The sequence below is a fragment of the Brienomyrus brachyistius genome, unplaced genomic scaffold (assembly GCF_023856365.1).
Source record: "Brienomyrus brachyistius isolate T26 unplaced genomic scaffold, BBRACH_0.4 scaffold469, whole genome shotgun sequence".
Classification (NCBI taxonomy): Eukaryota; Metazoa; Chordata; class Actinopteri; order Osteoglossiformes; family Mormyridae; genus Brienomyrus; species Brienomyrus brachyistius.
Window position 1 is genome coordinate 78273 of NW_026042744.1, and position 20262 is coordinate 98534.

At 40.6% G+C, this 20262-nt stretch overlaps 2 protein-coding genes across 2 annotated transcripts; both read right to left on the reverse strand.

The window, feature by feature from the left end:
* Positions 1 to 1738: 1738 nt before the first annotated feature.
* LOC125729077 (uncharacterized) lies at positions 1739 to 4206 on the reverse strand. Its single transcript, XM_049005627.1, has 4 exons — positions 3735 to 4206; positions 3413 to 3580; positions 3111 to 3206; positions 1739 to 2623 (listed from the first exon to the last, which is right to left on the reverse strand). Exons 1-4 carry the CDS (start codon positions 4182 to 4184, stop codon positions 2309 to 2311), a joined length of 1029 nt encoding a protein of 342 aa, XP_048861584.1. The 5' UTR covers positions 4185 to 4206; the 3' UTR covers positions 1739 to 2308.
* Positions 4207 to 4275: 69 nt separating this feature from the next.
* On the reverse strand, positions 4276 to 6043 carry LOC125729078 (uncharacterized). The gene is made up of 2 exons (XM_049005628.1): positions 4876 to 6043; positions 4276 to 4692 (listed from the first exon to the last, which is right to left on the reverse strand). Exons 1-2 carry the CDS (start codon positions 5794 to 5796, stop codon positions 4645 to 4647), a joined length of 969 nt encoding a protein of 322 aa, XP_048861585.1. The 5' UTR covers positions 5797 to 6043; the 3' UTR covers positions 4276 to 4644.
* Between the last annotated feature and the right edge of the window lie 14219 nt (positions 6044 to 20262).

The window sequence follows — 20262 nt, forward strand, 5'->3', positions numbered from 1 at the left end:
TTATCAGCCTGCTCTCATCCATCTACTCTACAGTGCCAAGGGACGCTCCTCCCTGATGATGAGAGGAGTCTAAGCATGTGGACATTTGGGATAATGTGAGTTCAGAACTGGATGGTCAGCTGTACGACTTCCAGTCTGTAGGCAGACTCATCACCTTCAGTTATGATGGCAAACACAGTAGTATCACCTGCAAAATTCAGGATCTTCACTGGAGCAGCAGTGATTTGTGTAGAAATTGAAGAGAAGAGGGAGAGCACAGAGCCTGGAGGAGCTCAGTGCTGAGGGTCAGCGTGTCTGATGTGTGCTGTAAGCATACAGATGTCCTGCATTTGTGGAACATTTTGTTTGTGCTGCTGTTTATATGTGTTGTTGACGCTGCAGTCAGTAATTTTCCACTAGCAGTCTCACCTCTGCATTTTACAGGAAGACTGACCGACTGAGAGCAGGGTGTTTGTGTCTCTCTTCTCAGTGAGCGAAAACCACACAACCATCAGGTCCTCAGCTCAGGCCCACTGCTTCACTAGAAAAACCACAAAGGGTATTTTTATCTAAAAGTGGGTGAGCAAGTGAGATGTTATTGACAGCATGAATTTGTCTACTAACATTTTAAATTCAAACCTAAAAAGCAGTATGTCCAGGATGTCAGTAATTACATTTAGTCAGTATGAACAATTTGGGTGCAATAATATAGAATAATGTAGAATTTTGCATAATTCAGTTAATACCAGTAAGATACCGATCATTAACACTATAAGGTCATGTTGCTGAATCTCATTGTTAAAGTTAAATGAATCTACGCATTTTTATACACACAAGACTGTGCTTAGTTCATCTTTCAGTCAAAATCACACAGTGAGGCAAATCTGACCATCTTAATTGTTTTTGCTTGTGTGGAATGGCATCCCATGCAGGCCTGTGCTCTGTGCTTCCTGGGACAGGTCCCACCCTCTCCAGACCCCGATGAGAATTAGTAGTCGCTGGATAAAAGATTGACAAAAGATAAAAATACAAAAGTCATTCTTGCTGTCTAACCTCTGATTACTGCATGACATTTCTGATTTCTGATAACTGATAAGTAGAAAATATGTTTAGTCTCTTGCTTGGTGGTAAGAAAAAAGGAGAACCACAAAGAGCACAGTCATTTTCAAGGTTATTTCTCACTGGTCAGTGTGAAAGGCTGCGTCATTAATATAACGCCGGGCTCAGCACAGTGACTGCACCTGCGCTGCACTGTAGAACACAAGCCAGGCTGCAGACCATCAGCCCTGAAAGTTAAAACAGGACTCGTATGTGTGTCATGTGGTGTTTAATAAAAATTTACAGGACAGAACATAGTGGATTCAGTTTCCTTTGCTCTTACACTCCCAGTCCAAAGTGTGGCCACGACTGCTGTCAATGCATCTGTCTCTTTTTTCACCTTAATTTTTCACCTGTGTTATTCACCTTAATATCAAAAGGCTCCAAAGCAGTACACTGTAAAACCAAATTAGTAAGCAGAACTTAAAAAAATTGATGTAACTCGTTGCCTCAATGTTTTTAAGTTCATGAACTTAAAAAAAATATTTCAAAAAGGTTAAATATTTGGATTATATGCTACATAAACATTTTAATTACAGTTAAATTAAAACTAGTTATTAAATCAACTTAAATATTTTCAGTTATAGTGACTTAAAATTTCTCTTAACCTTTCTCATGGTATTAAGTTAACATTACAAAAAAAAATAAGTACACAAAGAACCATTTTTAAGTAGCATCAACTCAATATTTATTAGTCTTTGTCATTTGTTTTACAAGTACAAGTAACTCAAAAGCTTTCACACACAAGACTCAAAATCGCATGTTTCAAAACTTAAAATTTTTGTGGCAACTCATTGCCTCAAATATTTTGAGTACAAACAAAGTAAAGTTTAAGTTACAGTGAGTTACACTGAATTCTTGCCCTCTTCTATTTAACACTGCAGTGTTAATTTAAGACAGAAGCATAAAACAATTCAGAGATGCACTAGGCTAAAACCTGAACACCAGATTAAAATAGCACCTCTAAAATTACAAATTTATGAACCTGCCTGAAACTTAACATGTACCATTTACAACTAAAATACACATACAATTATCAAGTACTACCCAGTACTTAACTTTCAAGAACAAGAGTTGTATTAATGCCAAATAACATTAATACAAAAGGCACACTGTGCATATTGTGGGAAAACAACTGGTGCAGAAACATTTTAACCATTATTTTCACAGAAATAATCTACATTGAACTACAAAGGAACTGCCAGGCCTTAGTAATTATTCTGATAAATGTCTACATGCGCATCAAGTCATTTTTGAGACTCTGTAACTTGGGTGACAGTTTACCATCGTCAAGACCAAGTAAAATCTTCTGAATGAATTCAAAAGTGTTGGTCAGTCCCCTGGGATAGCTGAGGTGTAGTGCATAGATCAGTCCAAACATTACCAGGACGGCATCAGCAAATCTGGGGAGGTTGCCCACAATCTCGCTTTCAATGACAACAGAGATTTTCACAGGCTGGAAGTGAACTGGACCTGTGTCATTATCTTTGACGACTGTGAGGAGGGCTACTGAAACATCTAAAAGGTCAGGCTCATCAGATGTGTCCTACAAAATAAAATGGATATAAAAGGATTAAAGATTTTTTATTAAGATTTTTGACAAAAATATTTACAGCAGGTTTAGTGCAAAGATAAAGGCATTTAGTTAGTCATGAGATTTAACAAACAATATTGCTTCAGACCAACTGACAGAAAGTTTAATGATTTTAATTGTTGTGTGAACAAACTACAGTATGATTTTAAACAGAAGATCAGTGTTCTACAGGACCCAGCTAAGCTACCAGTAAACAAGAAATTGATACTATGCTAAAAAAACCTATAAAAACACTTTGCTTTAATCAAAATTATCTAGTACCAAAGTTTTTTTTTTTTTTACAGTGAGGTCAAAGAAAAATCGCTTCTAATCTCTTCAAATCACACAAACTATGTGATTTGAAAGACTGAGGAAGGGTAAGCGTGTAAATATGTCTGTATTCATATGAACTGTTTACTTAATATAGTCGTGAGATTAAAAAAAATAAAATAAAACTTACTGTGCAGGTCTTGAAAAACTCAGAGACGTCCTCACGTAGATACACAGGAAGGGCATGAAGAACAGTAACACGCTTGGTGTGTATGTCATGAACCTCCTATATAAAAGGAGATAAAAACAGAATTGTACATAACTTATTTACTGGTAAACATTACAATCAGATATACAAAATCAGACACATACCAAAAAACCTGGACAAGTTGTTGTATTGAAAGCTCATTTGAATCATCAAACTTTTCAAATGTTTTCCAATGTTCCTCTTTAAGAAATAGACCCATAAAATAGGTATAACAATATTTTTACCTGTTCATCATGGATTTTCAGGATTTCAGTCAAAGCGTCTGACGTCTTCCCGGTTCTGCTTGCCTTCTGTCTGAACAGGGTCATCAGTCTAGGAAGATGTCGGTCAAGCTCAGAGTAGAATGTGTTGGGCAGGTTCTGGTTTGTAATCCGTTGGAACTCTGCATACACCTACATTTTAAAACAAAGACAGACAGACAACACAGCCATATTAACTATGTGAATCTGGCAAATACACTACCCATCCATAAGGCAGAAAACAGCCCCTGAATGTGGTATATGTTGTCAAAAAAAGAAATAACAGGAAAAAGTGCTACTACATTACCTCAGATTCCATTTTGAGTGCAGGCCAGAGTTCCATGAGCTCTTTCACTGGTGGGCATGTCTTTACTATGGTTTGTCGCCGCAGGGCAAATGTGGTTTGCATCATCTTTTTTATAAGCGGCAAGTTCTTCTCAGCTTTCTTCATTTCATCAACAACTTTCTGCCTCAGCTGTTCAAGGGTTGAGGGATTTTCTCCTTGGGGAAAGTTGGGCAGAAAGTTTACCTCCGCTCGTTTGGGTCTTTTAATATTTGAATGTGAAGATTCATTGTCAGGATTCATTCTACTTCTTTTTCCAGCATTCACTGTGATCTCTGAACATCCAGCCCTTCTCATCTTGCTCCTATAGTTGCCCATCTTAAACTTTAGGCTGTTCTTCCATCCATTCCAGCCAGTTTCAGATCCTGCTTCCTTCAAGCAAGGATATTTTAACACAAGAGCCTCAGCTACCATTGCTATCTCCTTATCACTGGGATAAGCCTTGTAGCCATACATCTCAGATGCTAGCTTTTCTAAAATGTCATGTTTTACATCTCTTGTTAACTGAAGATACTTGTTGTTCTTCTCAAATTCAGTATTACCTTCCCGAAGTTTCAATTCAACATCCAAAGAAAATGTGGGAATTGAAAAAAAAACTGAAGGCCATCTTCTCCCACGTTCTGAGGATGATACACTTGAGATTGTTTCTGTTGAGGCAACAGAGCTGGAATCTTGCTCAAAAGACACATGCACAACCGCTTTCTGTGGCAACTCATCAATGTCAGAGAGGGATGTAAGTTTTCCATCAAAGTCGGGGTCTTCATATTTTAAACTGAAGTCAAGGTCTATTTCCAGCTGTTCTTTTATAACAGCAATCAGTGCATCAATAGAGGCTGGTCGTGAACAGAGTTTTAATTTTCTAGCCCGGTCTGGTTCAACAACACGAAGGACCATGGGTTGTGGGGATAGATCTGCCATTATGCTAATGGAAAGCAAAAGATTGGCATGCATAAATGGTTATTAAAATATACAGATTATATGCTGCTAGATAAACAGTAATACAAATATAGTAATTAATTCAATAAAAACTACTCACCACTGGCTAGACTCAGTTCTGTTTTATTTGTATGAATCTCTTGGGTGTTAACAGAAGCAAGCCTTCTACCTCGTATGCAGAGAGCGGGACTGAATCGTTGAGATCAGACTTCAGGTGGATTGACAGACTTGTCTGGGAAGGTGACAGCTCATAGGATCCAAGATGTTCTAAATACCAGCAATCATAATTAGAACAAAGGAATGAAACAGTGCTATTGACAAGGTAGATGTGCTCTACTCTGCAGAACCTAGGTAGTCCACCACTGTCTCCGACAGACAAAAACATTTCACAGACATAGTGTGTGCCATCAATGGTAACCTTTGATGTCTGGTATATTGTGTCACTAGTTGTTAGTGTTCTAATGTGTAGCTGAGCTACTTCTGGTAGAGCTGAAACCAGAACAGAGTCAACCCTGGATGCTTGTGTTTCTGGCTTGAAAAATGATGGGGCAGCAAGATGGTATGCCATCATGTGTTGGTGTCTGACTGCCATTGTCTTCAAAATATTTTTGAAGTTTTGAGCGTCATGCACCACTCGTTTAAAAAAACGGTGTTTGGCCTCAAATCGCATTGTCCAAACATGCACCAGGGGCCCATAGCACTTGATCATGGTGGGGTAATGCTCCACATAGTGATGCTTAGGACGAAGGCTAAACTCTGGGAATGTCTTCAGCAGTACTTGCTTATGATCGCTGATTTTGGACTGAAAATAGTCTAAGGTTTCATCAGAAAATGATGGGCATAATGCTAACTGCACTACCTCTTTCAGTTCCATCAAAACTGTCCATGCACCATTACCTTCTGGTACAACACTGCCTACAAGCAATGGAAGCAGTCGGAGCAGAGTAGCATTTTCATGACCATTCCCTCCTATCGTTCCTCGAGACAGAAATGTTTTGGGAATTGGTTGAGGCCTATCCACTTTATCAGCATGTTGATATGGGAATGATGCAATCTTTTGGTTCAAATACTCTAAAGTGAAGTACTTCATCTGGATCAAGGTCTTAATGCAGAGAGAAATCTCCACAGGAACTATGCCTTCTAGAAGATCATGCAGGACATCTGGAGGAAAGCCTGTGACTGGATGAAAGTAATCCAGGGAGTCACGCAAGACACAACTTGTTTTAACACCAAAGTGGTTGGAGGAAGCGTCATTTTCCTGAATGTTTTGTACATGAAGGTCATGGCTATCTTTGGTTCTTTGAGAAAACTGCCTGGCTTCAGTTGCTGGAAACTGTTCTCTTGTGGCCAAGCAGAATCTGCAAACATAGCCTGCTTTAAATAACTCCACAAAGCCACCTAATCCATGGGCAGCTAGATTGTCAGCAGACACACAAAAGATGGTGCCTTTGACATTGCGACCAAGTCGTTCAATAAAAACACCATCCTGTTCAAGAATATGAACATCATGTAATAATGGAGCAAGTACAGCTGCATACCCATGCCTCTGGAGGTCTGTCACTTTTGCAAGCATTGCTAGCTGTATATTGTGTAATGCTGACCTGTATTTTGGTGACATATTGGCAAGTGCCCAGTATACAGCACAAAGTTTGTGAATTTTACGTGATGTGCCAAGTGGGTTGGCAATTTCAAGCTCATCAATATATAACTGGAGTGGTAAAATGAGATCACCTGTTGAAAATAATTCATTTTCAAGGAAATATGAGCCATTGTAGCATGAGGCATATTGACCAGAATTGGTATTTGGATCAGTAATCATTTTTAGAATGTCTGTGTTTTTAAACAACTCCTGAATCATTTGAAGAATAGGAACATACATTGTGGTATGTCCACGTTGCTCCAGCTGATACTCGACTGGCATTACACATGGATAGTTGTGCTCGAAAAAGACTTTTCTGCGCTTGGATGTGGATAACTCTGCACCTTTAGAAGTACTAGTAAATATAACATTGGAATCCATAACAGCACTTACAACTTCATCCAGTGCAGATTCTGCCACATTGCAACCATTTTTCTGCAATATATCTCTAATTGCCTCCTTGATCAAAGGCCGAGATAAGAAGCAGACCTGATTTAAATGCTCCACTATTTCTTGGGTAGCTGTGTTTGAGACATGTAGGATTGCCTGCATCTTCAAAAATAAGGAAGATAAATTAATTCTAAGATGTTTTTTTAGTACGTCAGTGTCACACTGACCATCAATCCCCACTGGATCCTCATCTGTGCTTGGAGGTTCTTCATATAAATCACCATCAACTGCAGGAATACTGGCTTGACCAACATCACTGACAATGTCATTTTGAAAGTCTGATGAAACGCTTGCTTGGTGTGATCTACTTTTATGAGAATTGAATGAAGAGTATACATTTGTGGTAAAGCTACAATCCTTATATGGGCAAGCCACTGTTTCATGATTTCTTAAATGCCTTCTAAGATGGCAGAAAAGAACAGATTCAGAAAATTGCTGCTGAAATGGGCATAAAGGGCATTTAAATAACAGAGCCTGCTGAGAGTGTTCTGCACTACTACCAAATTGGCGAGTATGACATCTTGACAAATGAGTTCTAAGACTATTAAGTGTCTTAAATGTACACATGCAATAATTATAGATGCATGGAAGGGGGCTTACACTGGAAAAGTGGCTGTGCTGCAGTCTGTAGTGCTTAAATATTTGCAATCTGTCAGTAAAAGAAGCTGAGCACAACTTACATTGCCAAATCATACTGTAGCCAACAACCTGAAAGAAAAACAAAATTAATGTTAGAAAGTGTATAGCTCAATCAAAATAGTTTAATTATTTAATTAACTTTCATATCAAATTTAACGGGGACGATGGGCGACCAGCAATTTGTGTCAAGTTTAGGCCACTTAAAAAAAAAATTGGTTCTCGCCCTTTTTTTGGAGGGGGTGGGTAGGGTGGGCGGGATTTTTTTTTTTTTTTACAAAATTTTGATTGACTGTTTGGACTTTCAAATATGTAAGAAAATACATATTTGAAAATACATACCGAAGAGAGCAGACCTACTTAGTACGCTTCCTCAGTTCTTCCAGTTTGTTGCGTTTCAAATATATTAAATGTAAGAAAATACAAGAATTCCTTGATCCATGTGTATCTCATTCCCAACTATGGATTTCGATACTTTATGCTGATGTTTCATTCGTGAATATAAAAATGATACTATTTGAAACCAATATTCTGTTTGTCATTCCCATTCTAAATGAACAACCAAGATTTTAAAATATATATCTAGAAAGAAAGTGTATTAAAACATGTTAAAACACGAGGAATTTACAAAATACAGGAACCTGAATGGTTGAACAAGGAAATGCAACTCTACAAACAAGTAAAGAACATGTACCACATCACTTCCCCAGATTTAAATCTTTGCACCAGCCCATCTCAGGTAGAGACAAATTTAGGTTCATGAAACCATTCCAAGACTAGGATTACACAATGTGGATCAATCGTCGATGTGGAATGCGCGGGAAATTCAAATTTCGTCATTCTTGGGTATTTTCCATGCGATTTTAACTAAATAAAAAAAATTGGGGTCGGAGGCATTTCGGCGGGTCGAGAGGGGACGAGAACCAATTTTTATTTTTTTTTTTAAGTGGCCTTAAGGAGAATTTTTAGGGGGGCTGAGTACAAATGTTAGGGGGACTAAAGCCCTCCGAAAAATGGCCTAGCGACGCCCATGGCACATGCTCTCCAGCTCCCTAGTTTGCGTATCAGTGGCACGTCAACACATTGGGAAAAGTATATTTTTAGTTATCTAGTTTTGTGGACACCACCCAAAATTAGCAATGGATGTTTTTTTTAATCGCGTATCACGCGTGGACATAATTTCAGCGTCTAATGTCTTTAAAACAAATGTAACGTTTGGCTAAATCGTACACGCAGAATTATAGACTATGGTCCGTTTGAAAAATTATGTAAGTTAGCTGATGTGTTATGCTTTGTCGTTCATTGTTTTTTATTAAGCCTATTTTATCAGTTGTTCCTTGCTAGACATCCATGACTTTTGAATGTAAATATACGTAACTGACGAACGCTGTTTAAAGTTTTGTCTTGATTAAACTGCTGTAACTGTTCACTAGATAAACCCCTGTTTAAAAACACATTTAACACTTACCGTGACACCGACGTTGCTGATAACTGCCGATAGCTTGAAGCTTACATCCTCCTCACTGCACTGCACTGCAGTCTTTTGTGGCGCCAAAGTAACTTATCCACGTGTTGCACGTGACCTTTGACCTTGGGGCAAGGGAACCTCGTAAGCCAATAAAATGATGACCCTTACGTAAACCGAGTCGTAACTTTTTTAATCAAACATATTTTTTCGTTTAAAATTAGTACTTAGAGTGAATTTAATATTTTTCTTGCTAAAATCTTTTACAGCTGAATTTATGAAGACCCAACCATTATTAGGAAAATTAAGTATTTTTAAATATTAACTTATTTAAATACATATAATTTAATAAAAAATGACAATTGGTTACACACACACACACACACACACACACGCAAGTACACATACAATGTTGAAACAAAAAGAAATAAGTACAGCTAAATTATACACCTAAGTGGCACTTACTTAATAAGCACATTGTTTCAGTTAATTAAAAATAATCAGTTTAATTCACTCAAAAACTATAAAAAAGTCACATGAACTCAAAATATTTAGGTTAGTAGAACTGTTTCAGAAAATTAAGTTTATGCTACTTAATAATTTTGATTATTTTGAGCATTTGGGTTTACAGTGTACAGTAATGCAGAACAAATATTGTAACTAACAAGGAAGTGGGGAGGTAATGGACAGAAGTGTTGGTTTTTGGTAACTCCACTCCTCTGACCTCCACTGTAATTTTAGGTTCCTTGGAACAATATTGTAAACCAGTCATCACACACCTAGGGGTTAAAGTCGACACCAACCTTAAGTTTGACACTCAGATAAGGTTAGTTGTCAAGTCAAGCTTTTTACAATTGAGGCAGTTGGCCAAAATAAAGCCAATTCTTTCTAGGCAGCACTTTGAGACAGTAATCCACTCTTTTGTCACTACTAGTTTGGACCACTGTAACGCCCTCTATGTTGGGGTTAGAGGCTCCACTATTGTTCACCTCCAGAAGGTTCAAAATGCTGCCGCACATGGAAATATGAGCATGTCTCCCCCATTTTAGCCTCACTCCACTGGCTGCCCGTACATTTTAGGATTCATTTTAAAATTCTGTTATTTGCTTTTAAAGCCCTCAGTGGTCTTGCTCCATCTGACCTGTGTGAGCTGCTTCACCCTTACACCCCCACCCGCTCTCTCAGGTCAGCTGATCAGCTGTTCCTGACGGTTCCTAAGACTCAGCGTGAGCTTAGAGGGGATCGAGCCTTTGCAGTCGCAGCTCCTAAAATGTGGAATGACTTGCCTTTTCACATTAGAGAGGAATCCCCTCTGTCCGTTTTTAAATCTCTTCTAATCTCTTCTCCTTCACCTTTGACACATTGTGAGATGTTAATTTTAATAGTAAATCTTATTTTAATCTTAGCCTTTTCTTTATTAATTAATAGATTTTTTTAAATTTTTATTAATGGCCTTTTACTCACATTGAATGTTTTGGTTTTTATTAAATTTCTTTTACTTCGTTTTTAAGTGTGTGAATGTTTTTATTTATTCCTTTGTGCAGCACTTTGGTCCATAAGGTTGTTTAAAGTGCTTTTCAAATAAAGAGCTGGATTGGATTACATTGGAAGATGGCTCAACAAATCTCTTTCACAGAATGTAAAATTCGACAGAGGGCGCAAGGTGACATTCTGTCAGGGGCCCAGAATTTTTAGCTACACCTCTGTGTTACTGTGTTTTTTTTGTTCTAGCCATCAATAACTCTGGAGTTGCTATATCGCCACCTGGTGGTGAAAAGATCAGACAAAAATATGTACACATGTTACCAACAGTTTGAAATTGAAGTGCAGAGTTAACAGGTTTAATTAATCGTCCCCACGGATGCCAGTCATGAAATTTGAGAATTGCAAATTAAAACACAGGAAAAAATCAGGAACACTACAAGATAAAATATTTAGCAAACACTCAATGTGCATCCAGGGTGACAAGGGACAACTGGAGGATGATATGACAATCTGACAGTGACATTCACAGCACTTTATATGTTGCCAAAAACAGAAAAGGGGATTAAAATCAAGAATCAGAAATCATGTATGAGGGTGGGGCTGCTTGGTGGTGCAGTGATTAGCACTGTTACCTCCCACCACTGGGACTCAGGTTCGAGTCTCCGCCTGGGTCACATGTGTGGGGAGTTTGCATGTTCTCTCTTGCTAAATTGGCCGTAGGAGTGCATGTGTGTGTGAATGGTGTGTGAATGTGCCTTGCAATGAGCTGCCCCCCCGTCCTGGGTTGTTCCCTGCCTCGTGCACAGATCCTGCCAGGATAGGCTCTGGACCCCCCGCGACCCAGTAGCATAAGCGGTTTAGACAATGGATGGATGTATGAGGGTGAGTCACAATGACGACAGCTGCTCTGTTGACTTGGTCCCAGGAGTCGTCAGCGTTGGTCTGCCGGGGCCCCCGTCCTGTCTGTGGAAGCACCCGTCTTGTTGGCTGTTCTCTCTGCCTGGGCCCCCTCTCCTGCTGCCTCACGTTTGGGTTGAAGTGGCTCCCCAGTGCTTCTGTAAAGCTCTTTGTGTATCTTAGAAAAGGGCTGTATAAATGTAACATTCATTCATTTATTCAAGGTCCCAGCCAGAAGAGTGCAGTACTACACTGTCCCCCACAGCCTGAATCAGCTGGATGTTATAGGATTAAGACACTTCCTGCATTAGGCCATTTACCCTCAGTGTATTTCCATACCCTGACAGGATGGATGACAATACTATGGCCCTAATTTTCAATACACAGTTTTCACAGGAGTCTCACCCTCATCCACATTCTCTGCATTCCTTATCTCATGCTTCTTTGCCACCCGCATCTCCTCTGCCTGCTTTGTCTCATTTTCCCACAATTGAAACACCGTCCAATTTGTCTCTGTTTTAGTTCTACCACATTAGTCCCTGAGCAACCAGTCTGATCCCGTTCCTCTAATTTCAGACGCATCTGGCTTATCTGATTGGGACTGAAGCTGCTGTTACTAGGAAAACCACATTCGTCCCACTGGGGCAGGTCTGACACCGCGTCCTTCCCATATGTCTCCCATAATTGTTGTACAGAATTTCAGCTGGAGTTCTTTCCCAGAAGCAAGTAATTTCACTTTAGCACCTGTTCAGTAAAAGTCAAGTAGGTCTTTAATGTTATTTTTAACTTTACACAGTTGAGTATAGTACAGTTACAAAAGAAACTGTTTCCCTCGGACCAAGGTGCTACTTAAATTAACAGAAGACTAACACATACCAACCTAGCAACATACTGTATGGTGCATAATGAGCAAAAACTGTGCAAACATTGCAGGACAGTGCAAAAAGAGAGGACAACTGACACCAACGAGCACAAACAGCACAGTAAACCCAGTACTGAGAAGGCGCAGTTTGGTTGTCCAATGAGGTAGCAATAAAAATAAATAAAAGTAACTGTAAACATGGCGACAATAAGATAAAAAATAGTAGTTAAATAATAAAGTGTGTTAATGAGTGTATGTGTGTGTGGTATCAGATTAGTCCCTGAGAGTTCAGTAGTCTGACGGCATGGGGGATAAAGCTGTTTGAGTCTGGCTGTGAAGGCCCGAATGCTCCGGGACCTATTTCCAGAAGGCAGGAGGGTGAAACGATAATGTGAGGGGTGGGTGGGGTCATCCACAATGGTGGTGGCTTTGCGGATGCAGTGTGTGGTGTGAATATCTGTGATGGAGGGGAGAGATATGTTAGGGTTATCTTCTTCTGAAGATGCGCTGGAAACAAACCAGTCTCTGAACACAGAACAACACAGACAGCTGTGATGACGTTTTACTTGCTGCAAGGTGTAGGGAATCCACTTGCAGAGTCTCCGCAGTTTCAGCAAAATGATGGTTTATTGAACAGCAAAAATAATACAATGTAATACAGTGTAGAGACACACCGGGTACTGAAAGGCAGCTCAGATACAAATTGAAGACAGTTCTTCACCCCCCTTTATACCCAAAAAGGCCCTCCCCACCAAGGTGTTGTGTGTAGGTGTTGTGAGTGAATTTACATATAAAGAGTGACCCCCTGGAGTGTGAGGATCCTGAGACAGGGACGGGACAGGACAGGGTGGAGACTTTTATGATCATTGTAATTCAATTCTTATCACCTTATCTTATCCTTATCACCATAGTGGTGCCAACTGGAACCCCCATTCTCTCCCTGGCTTCCCCCATGATCATAAATTCCTAACATTGTCTGCATTCAAATGATCAACCAAGAACCTTGGGACATTTTTACCACTTTTCCTTACAAAGGGAAGCCCGGTCCTGACCTCGAGGTGTCAGCCTCTCAGTCGAACTCAGCCAACTTCGAAAGAGTAACTCCCCTCGCAGTGTCTTTTATTGAGGTACACAAACAGGATATGCAACTGACATTGAACATTGTTTGTCACCATATATGGGGTGGAAATATTCAAGCGACAGTTCTTGAGACGTGTTATTGCTCAATTAAGATCAAGCTGCGGCAGGGTGTTGTTTCTAAGCGTCTAGCAAAATGATGATAAAAAAAGTACATATTTCTCTAACACGATACTCCCAATGATTTTCTCACCTGTCATCACTATCTGTTGTAGGGACTTGTGATCTGAGGCGACACAGTTCTCAAAGCAGACCGTGATGCAGCTGCTCAGGGTGCTTTCAACAGTTCCCCAATAGAGTGTGAGAATGGGAGATGGGCTTTTCTGAGCTTCCGTGGAGAGTAGAGGTGCTGCTGTGCTTTCCTTACTATGGAGCTGATGTTGAAGGACCTGGTGAGATTCTCCGCCAGATGGACAACAAGGAATCTGGTACTCTCTACGATCTCCACAGATGAGCCATCGATGTGCAGCAGAGAGTGGTCACTCTGTGTTTTGTGTTCTTCTAACGTCAACAACCATCTCTTTGGTCAACATTCAGAGACAGGTTGTTGGCTCTGCAGCAGTCCGATAGTCATCACACTTCCTCTTTGTATGCTGAGTCACCGTTTTTATTGATGAGACCCACAACAGTCTTGTCATCTGCCTGATGTTGATGATGGAATTCGAAATGTGCATTGCTGCTCAGTTGTGAGTCATCGGAGTTAACAGCAGTGGGCTGAGCATAAAGTCCTGGGTTCCTGCTACAGCGTCTGAGCAGTTGCCTTCGTCGCCCATAGCTCCTGCGCAGCCCGAGCAGCCGCCTCCGCTGCCCCCTGCGGCCCCAGAGCCCGAGCAGCCGCCGCCTGCTTTGCCCGTAGCTCCTGAGCAGCCGCCTCCGCTGCCCCCTGCGGCCCCAGAGCCCACGCCCGAGGCGCTCCCTCCGCCTCAAATGACTGTGCCCCCTGGGGCTCTTGTTCCTGGCCCCACTCCTGTCCCTGACCCAGCTCCAGACTTTCCTGCCCTAGTCCCCGAGGAGGTCCCGGACAGTCTGACCACCGTGTGTGCCACGCCCCCTGATTATCCACGTGTGCTTCCCTGATCGTACCCAGCTGTGTCCGATTATTTTCAATCAGTCCTGTCTATTTGAGTTCATGTCTTACTAGAGTTCAGTGTCCGTCATTGAAGTCCGTCTGCGTGAGATGTTTCCTGCACCCCGTGTTCCTAATAAATCCCCGTATCCTGCCTGCCTTGCCTGTTTCCTGCCCGTCCGCCGCTCCCGTTAAATGGCGATCGTGACACAAGGCACACGCACATCAAGTACCAATGCAGCAAATACAGATGAACAATTTAGGAGGAATACTAGTCAAAGGAAGGAAGAAAAGCAGCCCACCCTATCTCATGGTCACGGACACAAACATCAGGGAGTGTTATGAAGAAGACATCACACTTAACACCATTGGTTTTATGCAGTGAATTACACCAGAGAGAGTTTTTACATTCTAGCTGTGTTACGTAACATTCCTCAGCCTTCAGGTTTTTTCCACACAATGCACGACATGCAGGGGTGCCAAACAAAACAGCGGAACTGCAGTGTAGCCAATTATTTGTTTCAGTAGTTTTAAGAAAACTAGAACATAAAATGTTTGTTTTACTTAGTCCACAAAAGAGTTTTTACCTATCTTAGTGTATTTTACATCACATACACTCTCGGTCCGTTGTGGAGTCCATCCCACTGTAGTTGGAGAATGCTGCCATCAGTCGCTTGGTGTAGCACTCGCAGGATTTACCAGGCTCCTGTTTAAACTGATGCATCATGCCCCAGTCCATGCGCAGGAGGACCAGTCTCTGAAGGGCTGTCGCATGGTGAGGCCTGTTCTGCCTGGGGTCCAGCAGGTCACTGGCAATGTCCTTCAACTCACAGTGGGCTTGCGTTCATAGTGGGGTACCGCAGGGTTCGATTTTAGGACCACTATTGTTCCTAATTTACATAAATGATATGGATACCAATATATACAGTAAACTGGTGAAATTTGCAGATGACACCAAGGTGGGTGGTGTAGCAGATACTGAATTAGTGGCTCAGCAGCTACAGCGGGATCTTGATTTAATTAGTGACTGGGCCGATACCTGGCAGATGAAATTTAACGTCGATAAATATAAGGTACTCCATCTAGGGAGCAGAAATATAAAGTACAGGTATTTCATGGGTGTCACTGAAATAAAGGTAGCTGATCATGAGAAAGACCTTGGTGTGTATGTTGATGCTTCCATGTCCCATTCTCGCCAGTGTGGGGAAGCAATAAAAAAGGCCAATAGGATGTTGGGGTATATCTCCAGGTGTGTGGAGTTTAAGTCAAGGGAGGTAATGCTAAGATTATACAATTCCTTGGTGAGACCTCACCTAGAATATTGTGTGCAGGTTTGGTCACCATATCTTAAAAAGGACATTGTGGCCTTAGAAAAGGTGCAGCGTAGGGCCACAAAAATGATTCCTGGTCTTAGAGGAATGTCATACGAGGAACGGTTACTTGAGCTAAATCTGTTCAGTCTCAAGCAAAGGAGATTGAGGGGGGACATGATCCAGGTATATAAGATTCTAACAGGTTTGGATGCTGTTCAACCAAATAGTTACTTCAGCATTAGTTTAAATACACGAACTCGTGGCCATAGGTGGAAATTAGCGGGAGAACATTTCAAGCTGGATTTAAGGAAGCACTTCTTTACGCAGCGTGTAGAGTATGGAATAGTCTTCCTGATAATGTAGTGCAAGCTGAATCCTTGGGTTCCTTTAAATCAGAGCTAGATAAGATTTTAACGACTCTGAGCTATTAGTTTAGTTCTCCCCAAGCGAGCTTGATGGGCCGAATGGCCTCGTCTCGTTTGTATAGTTCTTATGTTCTTATGTTCAACTCCTTCATCTACAGTGTCAGATGAGCAAACCTTATCTCCCCCTTGAGGATTTGGACATACCAACATAGGGGCAAGAATTTCTGCTACCTCGTCCTGCTGCCTGAGCGTTTCGCCACGGCACTTCTTCACCGAGAAGGAGGTAGAGTCGGGTGCTGAATGGTTATGATCCTCGTCTGCAGGGGGGAGAGGGGAAGGGGCAGGGGAACCACTGGCTACTCCTCCCTCGGTGGCATAAGGAGGAAGCTGCTGTTTGGGCAGCAATGCTTGGGCAGGAGCCACACAGTTTATTTCTGGGTATCTAATTAGCGGACACCATTAGGTCCCTTCAGGGGCTCCACAGACAAACTCATTGACAAAATAGAATTGTCACAGAAAAATTCTTTGTCACATGCTCAGTCGACATGGACTGTGTGCTATTTACATATTTTTGGCACAAACGAAATCTCATATGCATATCGATGTATCTTTGGCACAAGTGGACCTCCATCACTTTAAAGAGGGTAAACTCTGATCAGGAAATTTACGACGTCAGAATAAACGGATTTTTTAACAGAAGTAACTGACATGCCCTAATAAGGAAATGCATACAATCAGAATACAATATCTGTGGTTTTTAACAGTGGTAACAATCTGATAATGAAAGGAATCAGATCAACATTTCTATAGCATGTAACAGAGCTTGCTCCCCTCCAGAACTCATTGTTCCAGTAGTTATCTGAAATCATCTGCAGGAGCTATTCTTTTATTTGTATATTAAGCATAATTATTCATGAATATTATTGATTATGTTTATTTGTTTAATGTTTTTATTTATTCGTATTTATTGTTTATAATATAATGTTATATAGTATTGCAACACTTGAAACGAGAGGTACTTGCCTGCCTTAGTGATATTTACTATTGTCTAAGTGTATTCCCACCTGTAGGAGGCAGCAATGGTTGTTATTAAAGGTGCTGAGATTACGCGGCTCAGGGCTGAAGGTGCAAAGTGAAACAGTCATTGACCGTATTTGCCATGTGTGATGGTGTCTGCATATCGGCCCTTTTGCGCCAAACAAACCAGTTCAAAGTACTGTGTGTTAAAATATCATATGAATAAATCCTCTCAAGAACTAAACTCAATATCGTATCCTCATCATTCAACGCGTCTGACTTTTGCACCTCTTACCACAAGGCAGTGGATTACATGGGGAAATTACAAACAAGGAGAATTTAATCTGTTTTTCCTCTACATTGTCGTTATTCAGAATATTACAGACTATGAACAAAAACGGACAATGTAAGAAAATAAAAAAATGTGTATGACAGAAAGCTAGAGTATTTTTGCAATGGTGAGCACTAGCTGGTTTATGTACTAGCTCACACTCAAGAAACAGCATAAATGCTACTCATACACAGTTGGGGGGCAGGGGTCAGTCCTTGTGCCTGTAATGAGGTCACCAGTTGAAACTAACCCAGCCTCAGCACGTCTGTGGGTCCTTGAGCAAGGCCCTTAACCCCCAGCTCCCTGGGCGCCCCAACAGGTAGCTGCACTTCGCGGACAACTTACTCCACAAAGAGTAAGTTGAGGGAGACATAAAAAACACAATTTCCCCACGGGGATTAATAAAGTCCATCCATCTATGGAATATTATTTAGCACTATATAACGCAGAATATAAGAATTACGATTTTATAAAAAGTATGCCAAATATCCATGATATAATCATTACAATGTAAACATTATAATGTAATCAACACAATGGAACCAACTGAGTATGTATTTGCACCTTTTGTTAGTCTGAGTTTCTGTTAGCTACTTTGTTAGTCCTGAATCTATGAATATTCACATTTTTATCGCGTATATTTTATCACTATGTAAAAGGACAAATATATTATCAACCTTTTAGTGAGACAATGTGTAAACGGCTGAAACTACCAAGGTTTACTACTGAAGGAAGGGATTCACCTGAGTTCACCAAAAGTTCATGGCTGAGTATTTTTAAAAAACCAAGTGGAGCTGCTCGCGCCACTATTATGTTCAACCGAGAGGCCAAACGGTAAAAGAAATGACTGTCAAACTTATCACCTAGGGGTAAATATAAATCTATACAAATATCACCTGCATGCACATTACTTCTTTTACAATAACCAACTCCTGATGCATACTGTTAGTCGTGAAAAAAATAACTATTGTGTACATAGAGGCCCTGTGTAAAAAGATAACTGCCAAGGAAAAGATCAAAAACATTTATTTCAAGGATTCAAAGTTTTTATGGTCATGTACAGTGTACAGTGCAGTTCTTATTTGATTAACTTGAATGTCTTCACAGACAAGACGATTAAACAAATAAAGCAGCGCAACATTACAGTAACTAACAACAAACAAAGCTCACGAGTACTATTACAATATTCATATCATTTATTTAAATTTAATTTTACCAAGTAAATTAATTGAAAAGCAGTTACCGCTTTACCTGCTTCTCGGGAGAAATAGCAGATATACAAACGTCATGTATGTAACTAAAATCTTAAGCCAATAAGGGCAAAGTTGTGTCGTAATGGAGGCGGATCCAGCCTGTGCAGCCTGCTAAGAGGTGCTGCCTGATGTGTCTTGCTCTCGCGGAGTTTTGGTACCATGTGACATGGTGACGTAATGCAACGGGCGATAAAAAATATAACCATGATGCATTGCGTCAGGACCAGAATGCATTGCTTTAAGCTAGCGCTGTATGTGGGTGCATGAAGTGGAAAGCACCCAATAATAAACATAACATTTTTTAAAAAATGTTTTCTTCACCGGTGCAGTGAATTTAAATAAAGAGCTATGATGGTGCTGCAAATGGCTTTGCATAGTAGTTAGTAGTAGCATTAGCCGCTGTGTGCGGCATTAGCTTTCTACAGTCCTTACAGATGGTTCGTGTTTTGTCTGTCTCCCTTTCGCCATTTATATTTTCCGCCGGGCACCCGAAATGCTGACACACAAAAGATTCAAAAGTGTCTGGGGTATCTACTATAGTAATTTAGTCAGATGCCGACATATTTACAGCAGCTCATTTGCAGCGCATTCGTGAAACGGCTTTTCGCTCCAACGAGAAATCTCGTCATGTTGTAATATCGCGAGATCTCGTGACACGCGTTTCACTCCCACTTCTTAGTAACAGTCATGATTTGATAAAGTGACAACCTGCGTAATAATTGGTAATACATAGAGTTTGCTATTGTTCAGGCTAGCAGACTGTTATGGCTTGAGGTTAATGGTGCCTGTTACTTGTGAATTTTCACATTTGCAGGGATCTTCTGCCTCGTGAACGTGAAACGGGTAATTATGCTAAAAGAAGAAAAAAGCAGAACTGCAATGTGTGTAAGGCTGGTGCTGATTTTTCAGTCTGAACACAGTAAAATTTATACAAATTACCTGTATTCAAACTTGTATTCTTTATATAGTTTGGTTAATTACTATTTAAAAGTTTTATCTGCGCTCCATTGTATAACTTATATTGGAGACTTGTATGTACTTTTCGATTGGAAATGGTTAGCTGTATACAGGGGCGCCGCTAAGGGGGGGAAAGTTGGGACAATTCTAAGGGCCCACGCCCTTTAGGGGCCCCCAGAGATCTGAATGGGTGTGGTAGGGGGGCCCAACCTCATATTTTGTCATAGGGCCCAAAATTGCTAGCGGCGCCCCTGGCTGTATATACTTTGAATATTTTTATGATTAATTTCTTTGTTTATTTAATTTGGCAACAGATCTGCACTTTTAGCAGTATTGCTGTCAATTTTTGTGAAAGTTGTTACTAAATAAAACAAAAGAAGCAGACTTGTGTAAATCCTATATTGGTCGTGTATTCTTCCTGTAGCGTAGTGACAGCTTTTTGTACGGAAGCCGTGAACGGCTGTGCTTGCAAATATATTTTCTTCTGAATAATTAGAAGGATAAGCATATTTTGTCGCCGCCGCGAGATAGTCATGCCATACACAGCTCTGCTCGTTTTTGTACTGTAACCGTGTTACTTAATTTGCGAATCCATGAATTTAACGTTGACATTAAGTCAACATTGACATTGACAACGTTGACATTAAGTGTTGCACCTATCTAGTGTTTTACCGTGAAGGGCA

Bases quoted from the DNA above. Each gene is read 5' to 3' on its own strand.
- LOC125729077 (XM_049005627.1), bottom strand. From the start codon at position 4,184: ATGGTAGCTGAGGCTCTTGTGTTAAAATATCCTTGCTTGAAGGAAGCA. The intron at 3,581-3,734 runs GTAATGTAGTAG...TTTAAAATGTAG, and splicing joins CACTCAAAATGGAATCTGAG to GTGTATGCAGAGTTCCAACG. The intron at 2,624-3,110 runs GTAAGTTTTATT...TTTATTTTGTAG, and splicing joins AGTTTTTCAAGACCTGCACA to GACACATCTGATGAGCCTGA.
- LOC125729078 (XM_049005628.1), bottom strand. From the start codon at position 5,796: ATGAAGTACTTCACTTTAGAGTATTTGAACCAAAAGATTGCATCATTC. The intron at 4,693-4,875 runs GTAGAAGGCTTG...GCTTTCCATTAG, and splicing joins TCCCGCTCTCTGCATACGAG to CATAATGGCAGATCTATCCC.